The following is a 13,917-nucleotide window of genomic DNA, read 5'->3' as shown; positions in this document are numbered from 1 at the left end:
AACCCCACCCAAATCTAATTCTCTCTGCACATGTTACATCTGCCTCACCTGGTTGCTGTATAGTATAGTATAGTATAGTACAGGTTGAGTCTCCCGGTACTTGTGAGTTATCCGGGCGCCCGATTTTTGGTCGTATGCGCATCGCGTCGCATCGCATGTTAACCAAATGGCATGCGATGCGACGCGACGAGATGACCACCCGAACCCGATTTTACATCGGGTACTATGTAAAGTGATCACGTCGCATCGCATGTTAACCACATGGCATGCGATGCGATGCGATGCGATACCACCCGATTTTTGCAGTGTAAAACCCCCAAGAAAGTGTCCCAAAAAGTGACACAATGTCAGTCCCATCCCCATTGTTAACACCACTCCACTATCAACGTGAACCCGAAGCGTGGCGAGCGCAGCGAGCCCGCGAGGGGCGGCGGTACGCGTCCTACGACCTTTTCATGCCCTACTATCCACTAGGGCGTGGAGTGAGAATATAATAGTGTGGCGAGCGCAGCGAGCCACCGAGCCCGAAGCGTGGCGAGCGCAGCGAGCCCCGCGAGGGGACACGGATACCTTCACAGGTAAGCGCGTCCCTTCGCGGGCTTCACAGGTGTCCATGGCGACGTGGACACCTGTGAAGCCCACGAAGGGACGCGCTTACCTGTGAAGGTATCCGTGTCCCCTCGCGGGGCTCGCTGCGCTCGCCACGCTTCGGGCTCGGTGGCTCGCTGCGCTCGCCACACTATTATATTCTCACTCCACGCCCTAGTGGATAGTAGGGCATGAAAAGGTCGTAGGACGCGTACCGCCGCCCCTCGCGGGCTCGCTGCGCTCGCCACGCTTCGGGTTCACGTTGATAGTGGAGTGGCTGTGAGCATCCAATATCATTCATCCATATCATGCATATCTGACACATTAAGGACAACTGAATTAAAGGTAATAACTGTGTAATTAACATAAGAATGAAATAAATTAGAATAACAAATAATCATAAAGCACACAATAATCTCAATCAACATCATGATTTATCAACTAACGTGAGCGCATGCAGAATACGCTCAAATGCATTGTCTCTCGCCAGGCATTTTCGCCACACGAACTCCTGCATATAGGAATCTAGATGATGGCGTGCTGTTCCCCGCTGGCGTTTGTTGCGCCATTTTGCACACCCCCAAAGTCGCTCAATGTTCTGTGTGTGTGCACCAGTCTCTGGGTCGACGAAGTTGAAGCGGTGATTTACCCGCAAGTGGCTGTAACCAGCCCGCTCCAGTTCACTGGTTTGGTAGGCACGCCAGCAATCACTTACAATGGTGCTGCCAGGTGCCACGTGCTGCACAATTGCACCAATGAGAGTGGGTGCATCTCTTTTCGGAACTGCAACCATAAAACAGTCCCCTGTCTCCCGGCACACTCCTCCGAACACCCACTGCTGTGGGAGTACTCTGCCAACATTGGCCTTGCGTTTCACAAAGAGGGTTTCATCAACCTCCACCATTTTCCCTGGGCCTCCAATCTGCTGCTGTGGCTGTGCCATTAAATCACATTGGCATGCCTCCCGCATCAGGGCATTGTAGAAAATGGTGCTTTTATTGCAGAGTTTCAAATTTTTGGCACAGAATTCAATTGATGTCAGTTCATCACACCAGCACCAGATAAAGCGCAGGATCGTCATGAAGGGGAGCCTGCACCCAGGATAGAATAGGGAGGCCCGCAGACTCTGCTTTTTGCTGCAGCTTTTAATATAGCAGCGCCATTTGCGCTCTTTCAGGGACAGGCGCATAGGGTGGCCATTTGGGCATGTGGCAGTCAATGGGAGCAGCCCTTTCTCCTGCAGGAATGTGACTGTCTCTTCCTCTGTTTTTGGGAGGCTGAAGATGCCATCAACCACAGCCATTTTGGCAATAATAGTGTAAGGGGTGAAATGGGGCAGGTGTAAAGGGCCAAATGGGGCAATATTGGGGTAAATGTCCAATAATTCACCTCAGTAATATGCAACAATGCTGAAAATCAATTTCTCTCACTCAAACACTTGCTCTCTCCTCTGGAAACTACCTCACAATGATTTTCTGCCAGATGTGCCAGAGGGCGGGTTTAAAAATGGGCGGGAAGTGTAAACATCGCGTCGCGTCGCATCGCATCCCATTGTATACCATACAATAAGCATACGATGCGACGAGATACGACGCGATGGAAAATCGCGTCGCATCGCGTCGTATCGTATGCTTATTATAATGGCATGCGATGACCACATCGGGCGCCCGGATAACTCACAAGTACCAGTCTCCCTTATCCGTATATCGAAAACCTGAAATATTCCGAAAACGTGGTTTGCCGCTGAAGACTACTCCGAAGGCCGCCGTGGATGCCAGGGGACACCATGGACTACAAGGAACCATCGATGCACCTCCAGGGGACCAGGTGAGTATGTAAAAAAAAAATCCTTTTAAAAAATGATCATGGTCCCGAGCATTTCGGATACTCAACCTGTATATAGATAACACATACAGGGGTAGATTTATTATAGCAGCGCTAAACGTGCCGCTATAACAGTTCCTACTTTGCCTTATTAGCGAGGCGAAGCAGGAGGGGACACCGATAAGCTGTATCAATATCTTGCCGGCCGAAGCGGAGGAGCGCTAACTCCCCTCACCGGCGATGTCCCTCCCTGCAATAACGCACTGGGATAGCGCAGATTCCCCTGATCGAAGGGTAATAAATCTACCCCACAGTCTGACACATGTATATGAATTATTTTTATTTCTTATAAAATACATAAAATCAATGGCCAGTTATTGTGGTTTACACTATAATGAATAATGCGAGTAAAGGATGCATAAACACTGTGCGATTTTTGCCCATCTAAGTGATATTTCCCAGGGGGTGGACGGCTTTCCATAGCAGGATGATGATGTGGGTGTGTGCATCGGTGCTCACCACTCTTCGCCAGGGTGTACACACTGGGCCGCTTTCGAGCTTAAAAGACAAAACTGAGCTGCTTTCAGCTCAAAATTGCCCAGCGTTAAGTGATGAACTTTAGATACTGATAGATTATGGTGGTGATATTCCAATCTGTTCTGTTATGAGCAAAGGGTTAGGTTACAAACACTGGAACACTTGAAAAACCAACACTTGTAGGTTACAAGCATTGGATACAATTTCCAGGGTTCTTTTGGCAGTGCCAGTATAATGTAGATTCTGAAGACCCCTTTTGGACCTTTGTGCATTTTGGCTTACGAGGTATGTTGCAATGTGCTGCACTTCTGGGGCCGAATTTGAAGTAAAGCTCAAGTAACTAAGCACCTGGAACCACATTGCTCAGTAAATGAGGCAGATTTTAAATGTTGCAGAAAGATTTAGATTTGACAGTCATGTCCAAACCCTTATCTAAGTGCTGTGTAAATAAAGCTTTCCAGTGTGTGTGGGCTACATGAAAATTTAATCAGTAATTAAATAAATATATTTCAACTCATTGCATTGCCCAGTTGCAAAATGACTATCATTATGGTAAGCATTGCCCTTTTGTTGAATTCCATAGAATCTGGTCCCTCCGTGGAAACACTCTGTGATGACATGGTATCTGTGCTTATGGTCCTGTGTGACAAGTTGCAAGCTGTTATTAAGTAAGTATACTCTATTAAGGCTCATCTTCTCACCTCCCACTTCATATGTTTCATCCTTCTCTTCCCAGCTTTGACTGGCCCCCAACGCCTCCTTGCAGCAATTCCTTAATGCTACCCCCCTGCCCATTTCTCACTGGGTACAGTTGCTATTATATACCCTGTAAGAGGGAAGAAACAAGTAAAAAATATATATATATATATATATATATATATATATATATATATATATATATATATACCTCCAATCCTGATCACAGGAATAAACGGCACTCTGAAGACTTGGTAAATAATCAACATGTATTTTCAAAACATGGCAGGAGAACGTTTCGGGGTATGAGCCCCGTCCTCAGCTCCGACCTACAGCAAACAAACAGGGTACAATACATACATTTATACTCACAAGTTGCTTTGCCTGGCCCAGGAGCCGCCGCACACGCCGTCTCACCCGCCGGAAGTCGTCATCACAGGCATCCGGCGTGACCAGCAAGCTGCGTTGCTAAGCAACCGCTAGCCTGCGTGTCACCACCAGGAAGCTCAGTGATACGCATAACACGGCAAGGAGCACGAATGTGTGTGACCGCTAGCCCCAGGCCAGCCTGCAACTAAATACTACCGGGACACGGAAGAACGGCACCAGATCATACTTGCGAGTGTGGTGCGGGGTTTAAGAGGCTGTCACAAGAGAGAGTGTGACGCTCATCTCGATCTCACCTCTAATCCCGTTTCCATCTGGCTCACAGCGTTGAGTCTGGGCACTCTATCATCCGCACGTCCCTGTAGAAAAAATACAAAAAAGAAGGGATTACATACAAAAACATATATATCAAGTGTGAGGCAAAATGCCATAAGTACAGCGATAAGAGATATCACAGATAAAATAATGACAAGAACATAGATAAATATCATGGATAAATATAATTAGAGAGACTAAGATTAGACAGCTCACTTCTACATACTACATGAGACTGTTCCAGTTTAGTTTATCATTGAGTCCATCTTGCCTGATGGTACCCAATTTGAATATCCATTTGGATTCAAGGATCAATAATTTCTTAGCCCTGTCTCCACCCCTCATGGTTTCTTTAACATGATCAATAATAAAATATTGAGAGAGGAAATAGGGTGATTTTTACTTTTGAAATGGCGTGCTACAGGGCGATCTATCAGCCTGCCTGAATTGGACAGACTGATGTCGGACCTGTGCAACGCCATTCGATCATGGAATGGGCGCGTGGTCTGTCCAATGTAGTAAAGACCACATGGACCTACATGTGAGGACAAATCTAATGTCAAACATTTTGTCAGAGTGGGGGTGCTTAAATTGTTTGCAAGATATCATGTGTTTGCAGGTTGCACATGAGAAACAACTATAGCATCCTGGAGGTTTAAAATACGTATTCACAGGTCTAGGGATCCCCATTGCAGTAATATCGGTCTTTACCAAACGGTCCCTGAGATTCGCTCCCCTTTTGAAAGCCGCCAATGGCCTAGTGGTCCGGAAGACTGGTAAATCCGGATCAGTTTTTACAATTGGCCATAATGCATTGGTAGCATGTCTAATTATGGGACTACTCACAGAGAATTCACTGGACCATGGTAACACAGCAGATGGGTTGCGTGACTTAGGGGTAAATAATTGAGCCCTAGGCATGTTCAGGACCTTGGCTTTCTGTGTTTCTAATGTGACACGATCATACCCTCTACATACAAATTTCTCAATAAGATCATTCAGCCGAGATTCGATGCGGGTGGCATCGCTCATAATACGTGAGACTCTCATCATCTGTGACAGCGGTAACCCGCGTTTCAGGGCTGGAGGGTGATGGCTTGAGGCCATCAAAAATGTATTACGATCCACATCTTTGAAAAAGACATCTGTGAGGATCCTGTTATCCTTGATGCTGACCGCAACGTCAAGGAAATGACAGCTCTCCGAGCTCACAGAAGCTGTATATTTGATAGTGGATGTCCCTGTATTAATCTCAGATAACAAATGAGAGAGCAATTCCTGACCACCCGTCCATAGAATGAAAATGTCATCTATGTAACGGGTGTACACTAGAAGATGACGGCTGATTTCTGGTCTATTGAGAAAAAGTGTCTCCTCTTGCCCGAACATGAACACATTCGCATATGACGGGGCCACAGCGGACCCCATAGCGCATCCTTGTAATTGGAGGTAATACGCTCCATCAAATAAAAAGAAATTGCGCTTGAGCGTAAGTTCCAATAAATGTAGAAATAGTTCATGCTCGAGCAAAGAGGAGTCAAGATGTTGACTGACAAACGAGTGCATTGCCTCTAGACCTCCCCCATGTGGGATGGAGGTGTAGAGGCTACACACATCAAGGCATACCAACAGAGTGCCGGTCGGCACCTCTGTGATATTACTGAGTAGTTGTAGAAAACTAGTGGTGTCCTTCAAAAAAGATCTCTTGAGAGGCAATAAAGGTTGTAACATTGCATCAAGCAACTGCGCCACAGGTTGATATAGTGAATTGCGCGCTGCAATGATTGGTCGTCCTGGGGGGGCATTGGCATTTTTATGTATTTTAGGCAGCGAATATAACACTGGTACTAGTGGCCATTCGTTATATACCGCCTTAAATACTTTGGAAGAAATTTTACCATCTTTCACAGCTTGTGGACAGTAAAGATTGTAATTCTCGCTGGTACATGGATGTAGGGTTGCTGTCCAATTTTTGATAGACCTGGGTGTCTGATAGCTGACTGTATAATTCTTTCCTGTAATCTGTCAAATTCTGGACGACGATCGCCCCGCCTTTGTCGGCGGGACGGATCACTATGTCGTCATATTTCGACAGACTACAGAGAGCCGCTGTTTCAGCATGGGACAAATTTTTATTAATTTTGGCTGGGGCAGCAACATATTTGGACACAGATTGGTCTAACAAACGTCCAAAAGTTCTGATCGAGGCATTAGAAGATACAGGATCAAAGACTGATTTGGATGCTGTTTGCAGAAAGCCACTCAGTGGATCAGCTACGCCAGTATCAGGATGATGTAGAAAATGTTCCTTAAGACGTAACTTTCGCATCAATTTGTGCTGGTCTCTTTTCCAGAGGAATGGATCATGGCTATTAGTTGGTACAAATGAGAGGCCTTTGTTAAGGACTCGGATCTCATCGGAGGTCAGAGTCCGAGCAGATAGATTAATTATAGATGTTTCTTGATTCGCGGGGGGTTTCGCCGTATTTCTTTGATTTTGCTTGCCCCGGCGGGTGGGCGGCCTCGGCCTCTGCTGGCTGTTTCTACTGTAGCCTGACCTAAAGGGCCACTCTGTGAACCAGTAGTATCATCAGAGTCTGATATGATGAAATCACTATCGTGATTGGCCACAGCAGCCTCACGTTGTGAGCGCCCTCTAGAGGTTCTCGGTTGCCATGGGCGACGTTTGTTATCAGCATTGCCTTAGCGTTGGTTTACTCTTGCTAGCCAACTGTAAACGCGATTTTCTTCATAGTCACCATCGACTGTGCGTTTTTTGTTGCGTTTAAATTTTAACAAGTCGGCTTTATAGGCTTCACATTGGGTTTCCAATTTCTCTAGCCAAGATGCATTAGCCTGATCATTTAGCATGATGTTATGTTCGTGGTGGTATATTTCTTCAATTGTCAATTGAAGAAATATACCACCAATTATTCCGTCTACGTCGACGAGAGACTGATTTTCTCCTGCATGGGACTTCATTGTCTGAATATTTTAGAGCTAAAAAAATCCCGAGGGGCTTTCGGGTCAGAAATACCCCCACCATCGGGCGTCACAACCCCGATTTCGTTAGAAAATGGGTGGGCATCTTAAATCATTGTGCCCTTGATCTAATGGTCCTTGTGATCGAGGAATCAGGCCGCGAATTACAGCTAACCAAAAGCAAGATTAGCTCCTTTGTTACCGAACATAACATCATGCTAAATGATCAGGCTAATGCATCTTGGCTAGAGAAATTGGAAACCCAATGTGAAGCCTATAAAGCCGACTTGTTAAAATTTAAACGCAACAAAAAACGCACAGTCAATGGTGACTATGAAGAAAATCGCGTTTACAGTTGGCTAGCGGGAGTAAACCAACGCCAAGGCAATGCTGATAACAAACGTCGCCCATGGCAACCGAGAACCTCTAGAGGGCGCTCACAACGTGAGGCTGCTGTGGCCAATCACGATAGTGATTTCATCATATCAGACTCTGATGATACTACTGGTTCACAGAGTGGCCCTTTAGGTCAGGCTACAGCAGAAACAGCCAGCAGAGGCCGAGGCCGCCCACCCGCCGGGGCAAGCAAAATCAAAGAAATACGGCGAAACCCCCCGCGAATCAAGAAACATCTATAATTAATCTATCTGCTCGGACTCTGACCTCCGATGAGATCCGAGTCCTTAACAAAGGCCTCTCATTTGTACCAACTAATAGCCGTGATCCATTCCTCTGGAAAAGAGACCAGCACAAATTGATGCGAAAGTTACGTCTTAAGGAACATTTTCAACATCATCCTGATACTGGCGTAGCTGATCCACTGAGTGGCTTTCTGCAAACAGCATCCAAATCAGTCTTTGATCCTGTATCTTCTAATGCCTCGATCAGAACTTTTGGACGTTTGTTAGACCATCTGTGTCCAAATATGTTGCTGCCCCAGCCAAAATTAATAAAAATTTGTCCCATGCTGAAACAGCGGCTCTCTGTAGTCTGTCGAAATATGACGACATAGTGATCCGTCCCGCCGACAAAGGCGGGGCGATCGTCGTCCAGAATTTGACAGATTACAGGAAAGAATTATACAGTCAGCTATCAGACACCCAGGTCTATCAAAAATTGGACAGCAACCCTACATCCATGTACCAGCGAGAATTACAATCTTTACTGTCACAAGCTGTGAAAGATGGTAAAATTTCTTCCAAAGTATTTAAGGCGGTATATAACGAATGGCCACTAGTACCAGTGTTATATTCGCTGCCTAAAATACATAAAAATGCCAATGCCCCCCCAGGACGACCAATCTTTGCAGCGCGCAATTCACTATATCAACCTGTGGCGCAGTTGCTTGATGCAATGTTACAACCTTTATTGCCTCTCAAGAGATCTTTTTTGAAGGACACCACTAGTTTTCTACAACTACTCAGTAATATCACAGAGGTGCCGACCGGCACTCTGTTGGTATGCCTTGATGTGTGTAGCCTCTACACCTCCATCCCACATGGGGGAGGTCTAGAGGCAATGCACTCGTTTGTCAGTCAACATCTTGACTCCTCTTTGCTCGAGCATGAACTATTTCTACATTTATTGGAACTTACGCTCAAGCGCAATTTCTTTTTATTTGATGGAGCGTATTACCTCCAATTACAAGGATGCGCTATGGGGTCCGCTGTGGCCCCGTCATATGCGAATGTGTTCATGTTCGGGCAAGAGGAGACACTTTTTCTCAATAGACCAGAAATCAGCCGTCATCTTCTAGTGTACACCCGTTACATAGATGACATTTTCATTCTATGGACGGGTGGTCAGGAATTGCTCTCTCATTTGTTATCTGAGATTAATACAGGGACATCCACTATCAAATATACAGCTTCTGTGAGCTCGGAAAGCTGTCATTTCCTTGACGTTGCGGTCAGCATCAAGGATAACAGGATCCTCACAGATGTCTTTTTCAAAGATGTGGATCGTAATACATTTTTGATGGCCTCAAGCCATCACCCTCCAGCCCTGAAACGCGGGTTACCGCTGTCACAGATGATGAGAGTCTCACGTATTATGAGCGATGCCACCCGCATCGAATCTCGGCTGAATGATCTTATTGAGAAATTTGTATGTAGAGGGTATGATCGTGTCACATTAGAAACACAGAAAGCCAAGGTCCTGAACATGCCTAGGGCTCAATTATTTACCCCTAAGTCACGCAACCCATCTGCTGTGTTACCATGGTCCAGTGAATTCTCTGTGAGTAGTCCCATAATTAGACATGCTACCAATGCATTATGGCCAATTGTAAAAACTGATCCGGATTTACCAGTCTTCCGGACCACTAGGCCATTGGCGGCTTTCAAAAGGGGAGCGAATCTCAGGGACCGTTTGGTAAAGACCGATATTACTGCAATGGGGATCCCTAGACCTGTGAATACGTATTTTAAACCTCCAGGATGCTATAGTTGTTTCTCATGTGCAACCTGCAAACACATGATATCTTGCAAACAATTTAAGCACCCCCACTCTGACAAAATATTTGACATTAGATTTGTCCTCACATGTAGATCCTCTTTTGTGGTTTACGCGATTGTCTGTCCATGTGGTCTTTACTACATTGGACAGACCACGCGCCCATTCCGTGATCGAATGGCGTTGCACAGGTCCGACATCAGTCTGTCCAATTCAGGCAGGCTGATAGATCGCCCTGTAGCACGCCATTTCAAAAGTAAAAATCACCCTATTTCCTCTCTGCAATATTTTATTATTGATCATGTTAAAGAAACCATGAGGGGTGGAGACAGGGCTAAGAAATTATTGATCCTTGAATCCAAATGGATATTCAAATTGGGTACCATCAGGCCAGATGGACTCAATGATAAACTAAACTGGAACAGTCTCATGTAGTATGTAGAAGTGAGCTGTCTAATCTTAGTCTCTCTAATTATATTTATCCATGATATTTATCTATGTTCTTGTCATTATTTTATCTGTGATATCTCTTATCGCTGTACTTATGGCATTTTGCCTCACACTTGATATATATGTTTTTGTATGTAATCCCTTCTTTTTTGTATTTTTTCTACAGGGACGTGCGGATGATAGAGTGCCCAGACTCAACGCTGTGAGCCAGATGGAAACGGGATTAGAGGTGAGATCGAGATGAGCGTCACACTCTCTCTTGTGACAGCCTCTTAAACCCCGCACCACACTCGCAAGTATGATCTGGTGCCGTTCTTCCGTGTCCCGGTAGTATTTAGTTGCAGGCTGGCCTGGGGCTAGCGGTCACACACATTCGTGCTCCTTGCCGTGTTATGTGTATCACTGAGCTTCCTGGTGGTGACACGCAGGCTAGCGGTTGCTTAGCAACGCAGCTTGCTGGTCACGCCGGATGCCTGTGATGACGACTTCCGGCGGGTGAGACGGCGTGTGCGGCGGCTCCTGGGCCAGGCAAAGCGACTTGTGACTATAAATGTATGTATTGTACCCTGTTTGTTTGCTGTAGGTCGGAGCTGAGGACGGGGCTCATACCCCGAAACGTTCTCCTACCATGTTTTGAAAATACATGTTGATTATTTACCAAGTCTTCAGAGTGCCGTTTATTCCTGTGATCAGGATTGGAGGTATATGCATTACATTCGGGCACCTGAAGCAAGCTGCACCACCATTGTAACGGAGTGCCGGCAGAAGTGGAGTTGTGTGTATGTATATATATATATATATATATATATATATATATATATATATATATATATACATATGGGGAAGCTGTCATCTATTAGAATGACCTTTAGTCTACAGTCATTAGGTTGACCCCACTAGGTCGACTGGCAGGAAGGTCGACCTGACTTAAGGTCGACATGGGCCAAGGTCGACATGATTTAAGGTCGAATTTGCATAAAGGTCGACATGAGGAAGGTCGACTGGTCATAAGGTCGACATGGGTTTTTCACTGGTTTTTGAGCCGACATGTGCCGACAGGGTATTTCATGCCCTACCATCCACTAGGGCGTGGAGGAAGTTATTAAAGCTGTGGCGAGCGAAGTGAGGCACCGTGCCCAAAGCATTGCGAGCGAAGCGAGCGATGCGAGGGTCCGATTCTCATTGCCAACTGTGTCCATGTCGACTGTGTCGACATTCGGGTAAAAAAAACGTGAAAAACCCATGTCGACCTTATGACCAGTCGACCTTCCTCATGTCGACCTTTATGCAAATTCGACCTTAAGTCATGTCGACCTTGGCCCATGTCGAGCTTAAGTCAGGTCGACCTTCCTGCCAGTCGACCTAGTGGGGTCGACCTAATGACTGTAGACCTAAGTGTGGTTAAATACAGCAGTCAAAGGTGGTGATCCATCGTTTCAAATGTTATTCCAACATTTTTCATCACGGGGTACCAACAGTCATTTACCCAAAGTCGGGATCCCGATTGTTAAAATACAGACGCATGGGTTCCCGACGGGAGAATAGAATAGGTGGTGAGCGCAGCGAGCCTGCAAGGGGCTTTGTTGCGCTTGCCTCGCTGTCTGAGTCCGGCTAGTCGGGATCCCGACTGTCGGAACCCTAAACCACACCCGATTCAAGTAGTCGTTTTGAAGGTACCTGTGTAGTTTCATGGCGCCATGCTACTTCCGGGTTGTACGCTCGGCAAACTATGTAAAATAAAGTAACTTAACTCCATCCCAACATGGATAGTTCATACCCCCACTATCCACGTTGGCATGGAGTTGATTTTAGATAGCGTGGCGAGCCACCGAGCCCGCAGCATGGGTGAGCGAAGCGAGCCCCGCAAGGGGACTCAGATGCACGGTGCCATGCTGGCGCTGTGAAACTACACATGTACCATTTTGAATAGTGGGGAAGTGCCCTTCATATGCCTATTCTGCAAATCCAATGACAGACATGTCTGGACGGCACTTTGCCACTATTGAAATTTCTTCTTGAATCCAGTCAATTTTTTTTTTGTGTCCGCTGGATGTGAATTCCCATTATTGTGCGATCGAGCAACCAACCAGTTTTCCCTCCTTAGGTTTATTGCTATGAGTGACCTGTGAATGATTTCAGTACACCAATTACAACATTTGCCATGAAATGTAATAGGGTGTGATTTTTGGGAAGGTTTTAAATTTGTACATGTGAAATGTGCGATTTTAGGGTATAATTCACAAATGTAATAGGGTGCGATTTTTTTTTTCTATAGATCGTCAGAATTGCATGCGAACGGAAATGTGCAATATTTTATCTACACATGGTAATGTGCAGTTTTTGGTCAAAATGTACACTAAAAACGGTGTGGGGTCCCCCTTCCTGAGCCAAAAATATACATGGGACAAAAAGTGTAGGGGTCCCCTGTATTTCTAAAACCAGCTCCAGGCACTTGGTCCGGTCCTGGTTCCATAAATATGGGGACAAAAAAACTGGGGGTCCCCCGTATTTTGGAACCAGCACCAGGCTCCAACAGCCAGCGGTGTCATGCCACAGCCACGGGCTGAAGTCCATTGCTGTCCCTGGCATCCCAGGGTGGTGGATGACGGGTTGTTGCGTGTAAAAAATAGATAAAATCACATTGGTTTTTACAGGAGAACTACAAGACCCAGCATGGGGAGCATTAACCCCTTCAGTGGTGGGGGGGGGGGGGGTGCTCCCCACTGGGTGAGGTTTTTTTTTTTGGGGGGGGGGGGGTTTCTCTCTTAAAAAAACAAAAAAAACCACCACCGTCTCTCCTGGGGTTGGGCAGTGCCGCTCAGCACTACATCAGCCGCTGCCCGGCCCTACCCACGGCAACCGGGCTGTGTGCGGCATGATGTTAAAAGGTCACGCTGCACACAGCTGGGGGAAGGAGGCAGGGTGGCCCTCATTTCAGTGCTCAGCTCAGCTCAGCGATGTTGCTCAGCCACTAGGTAGCGTAGACCCTGGCAGTGGCGTAACTACTATAAGGCAGCCCCAGCAGCCGCTTGGGGGAGCAAGCAGCAGCAGGGTCTGTGTGGGCGCCGACAACTGCTCGACATACTGACATGCTGCTGCCTGCCGCTGCGCACTGACTGAGCACTCCACTGAAGGTGAGTCAGCCGTAGCGCGGGTGGGGCCATGGCAGAGACGACAAATCCCCCCTCTGATTCAATTGACTATACACAGAGCCAGCTATTGGCTACTGTGTACAGGATGGGCAGACGGATGGGCATGCTAGGGCAGCCTGGGATGTGTCGGAGCCAAGGGAAGCAGCAGTGTCTGCTGGTCTCTCCTACTTTCTCCTGCTTCAGCTTCTCCCTTATGATTGTGAAGTCATCACATCACATGCTGGGGAAACATGCTGGAGAGGAGTCTGGAGGGGGGAGCAAAATTTATAGTTACGCCACTGGACCCTGGTACTCCTGAGATTTTTCTAGGTTTGCCAGTCTGGGCACTGGAGCACAGCCCCGAAAATTCTTGGAAGTACCAGTGAAGGGTTTAATGTGCTCACTGGGTCTCGTAGTTCTAATTGAAATCACAATTCGCACACTACAGTATTACATTTGCAATTTTTGGTAAACATACGTTTTTTACCCAAGAATCGCAAAAGTCACAAAATCCCATCCTACTACATGTCACTCTTGTCACTCTTGATTTCTT

General features: G+C 46.5%; 1 protein-coding gene across 2 annotated transcripts in view; it reads left to right on the top strand.

The window, feature by feature from the left end:
• The window catches only part of ARFGEF3 (ARFGEF family member 3), a 164,073-nt gene that overhangs the window by 68,105 nt on the left and 82,051 nt on the right, over positions 1–13,917 (top strand). For both annotated transcript variants that reach the window (XM_083176610.1, XM_083176608.1), the window contains exon 8: positions 3,533–3,617. In XM_083176610.1, coding sequence (XP_083032736.1) covers positions 3,533–3,617 — 85 coding nt within the window. The remainder of the gene's footprint in view (positions 1–3,532; positions 3,618–13,917) is intronic.

Source organism: Crinia signifera, chromosome 3, assembly GCF_055691185.1.
Source record: "Crinia signifera chromosome 3, ASM5569118v1, whole genome shotgun sequence".
Lineage (NCBI taxonomy): Eukaryota > Metazoa > Chordata > Amphibia > Anura > Myobatrachidae > Crinia > Crinia signifera.
The sequence above is the reverse complement of the archived record's forward strand: the minus strand, read 5'-3'. Positions and strand labels throughout refer to the sequence as shown.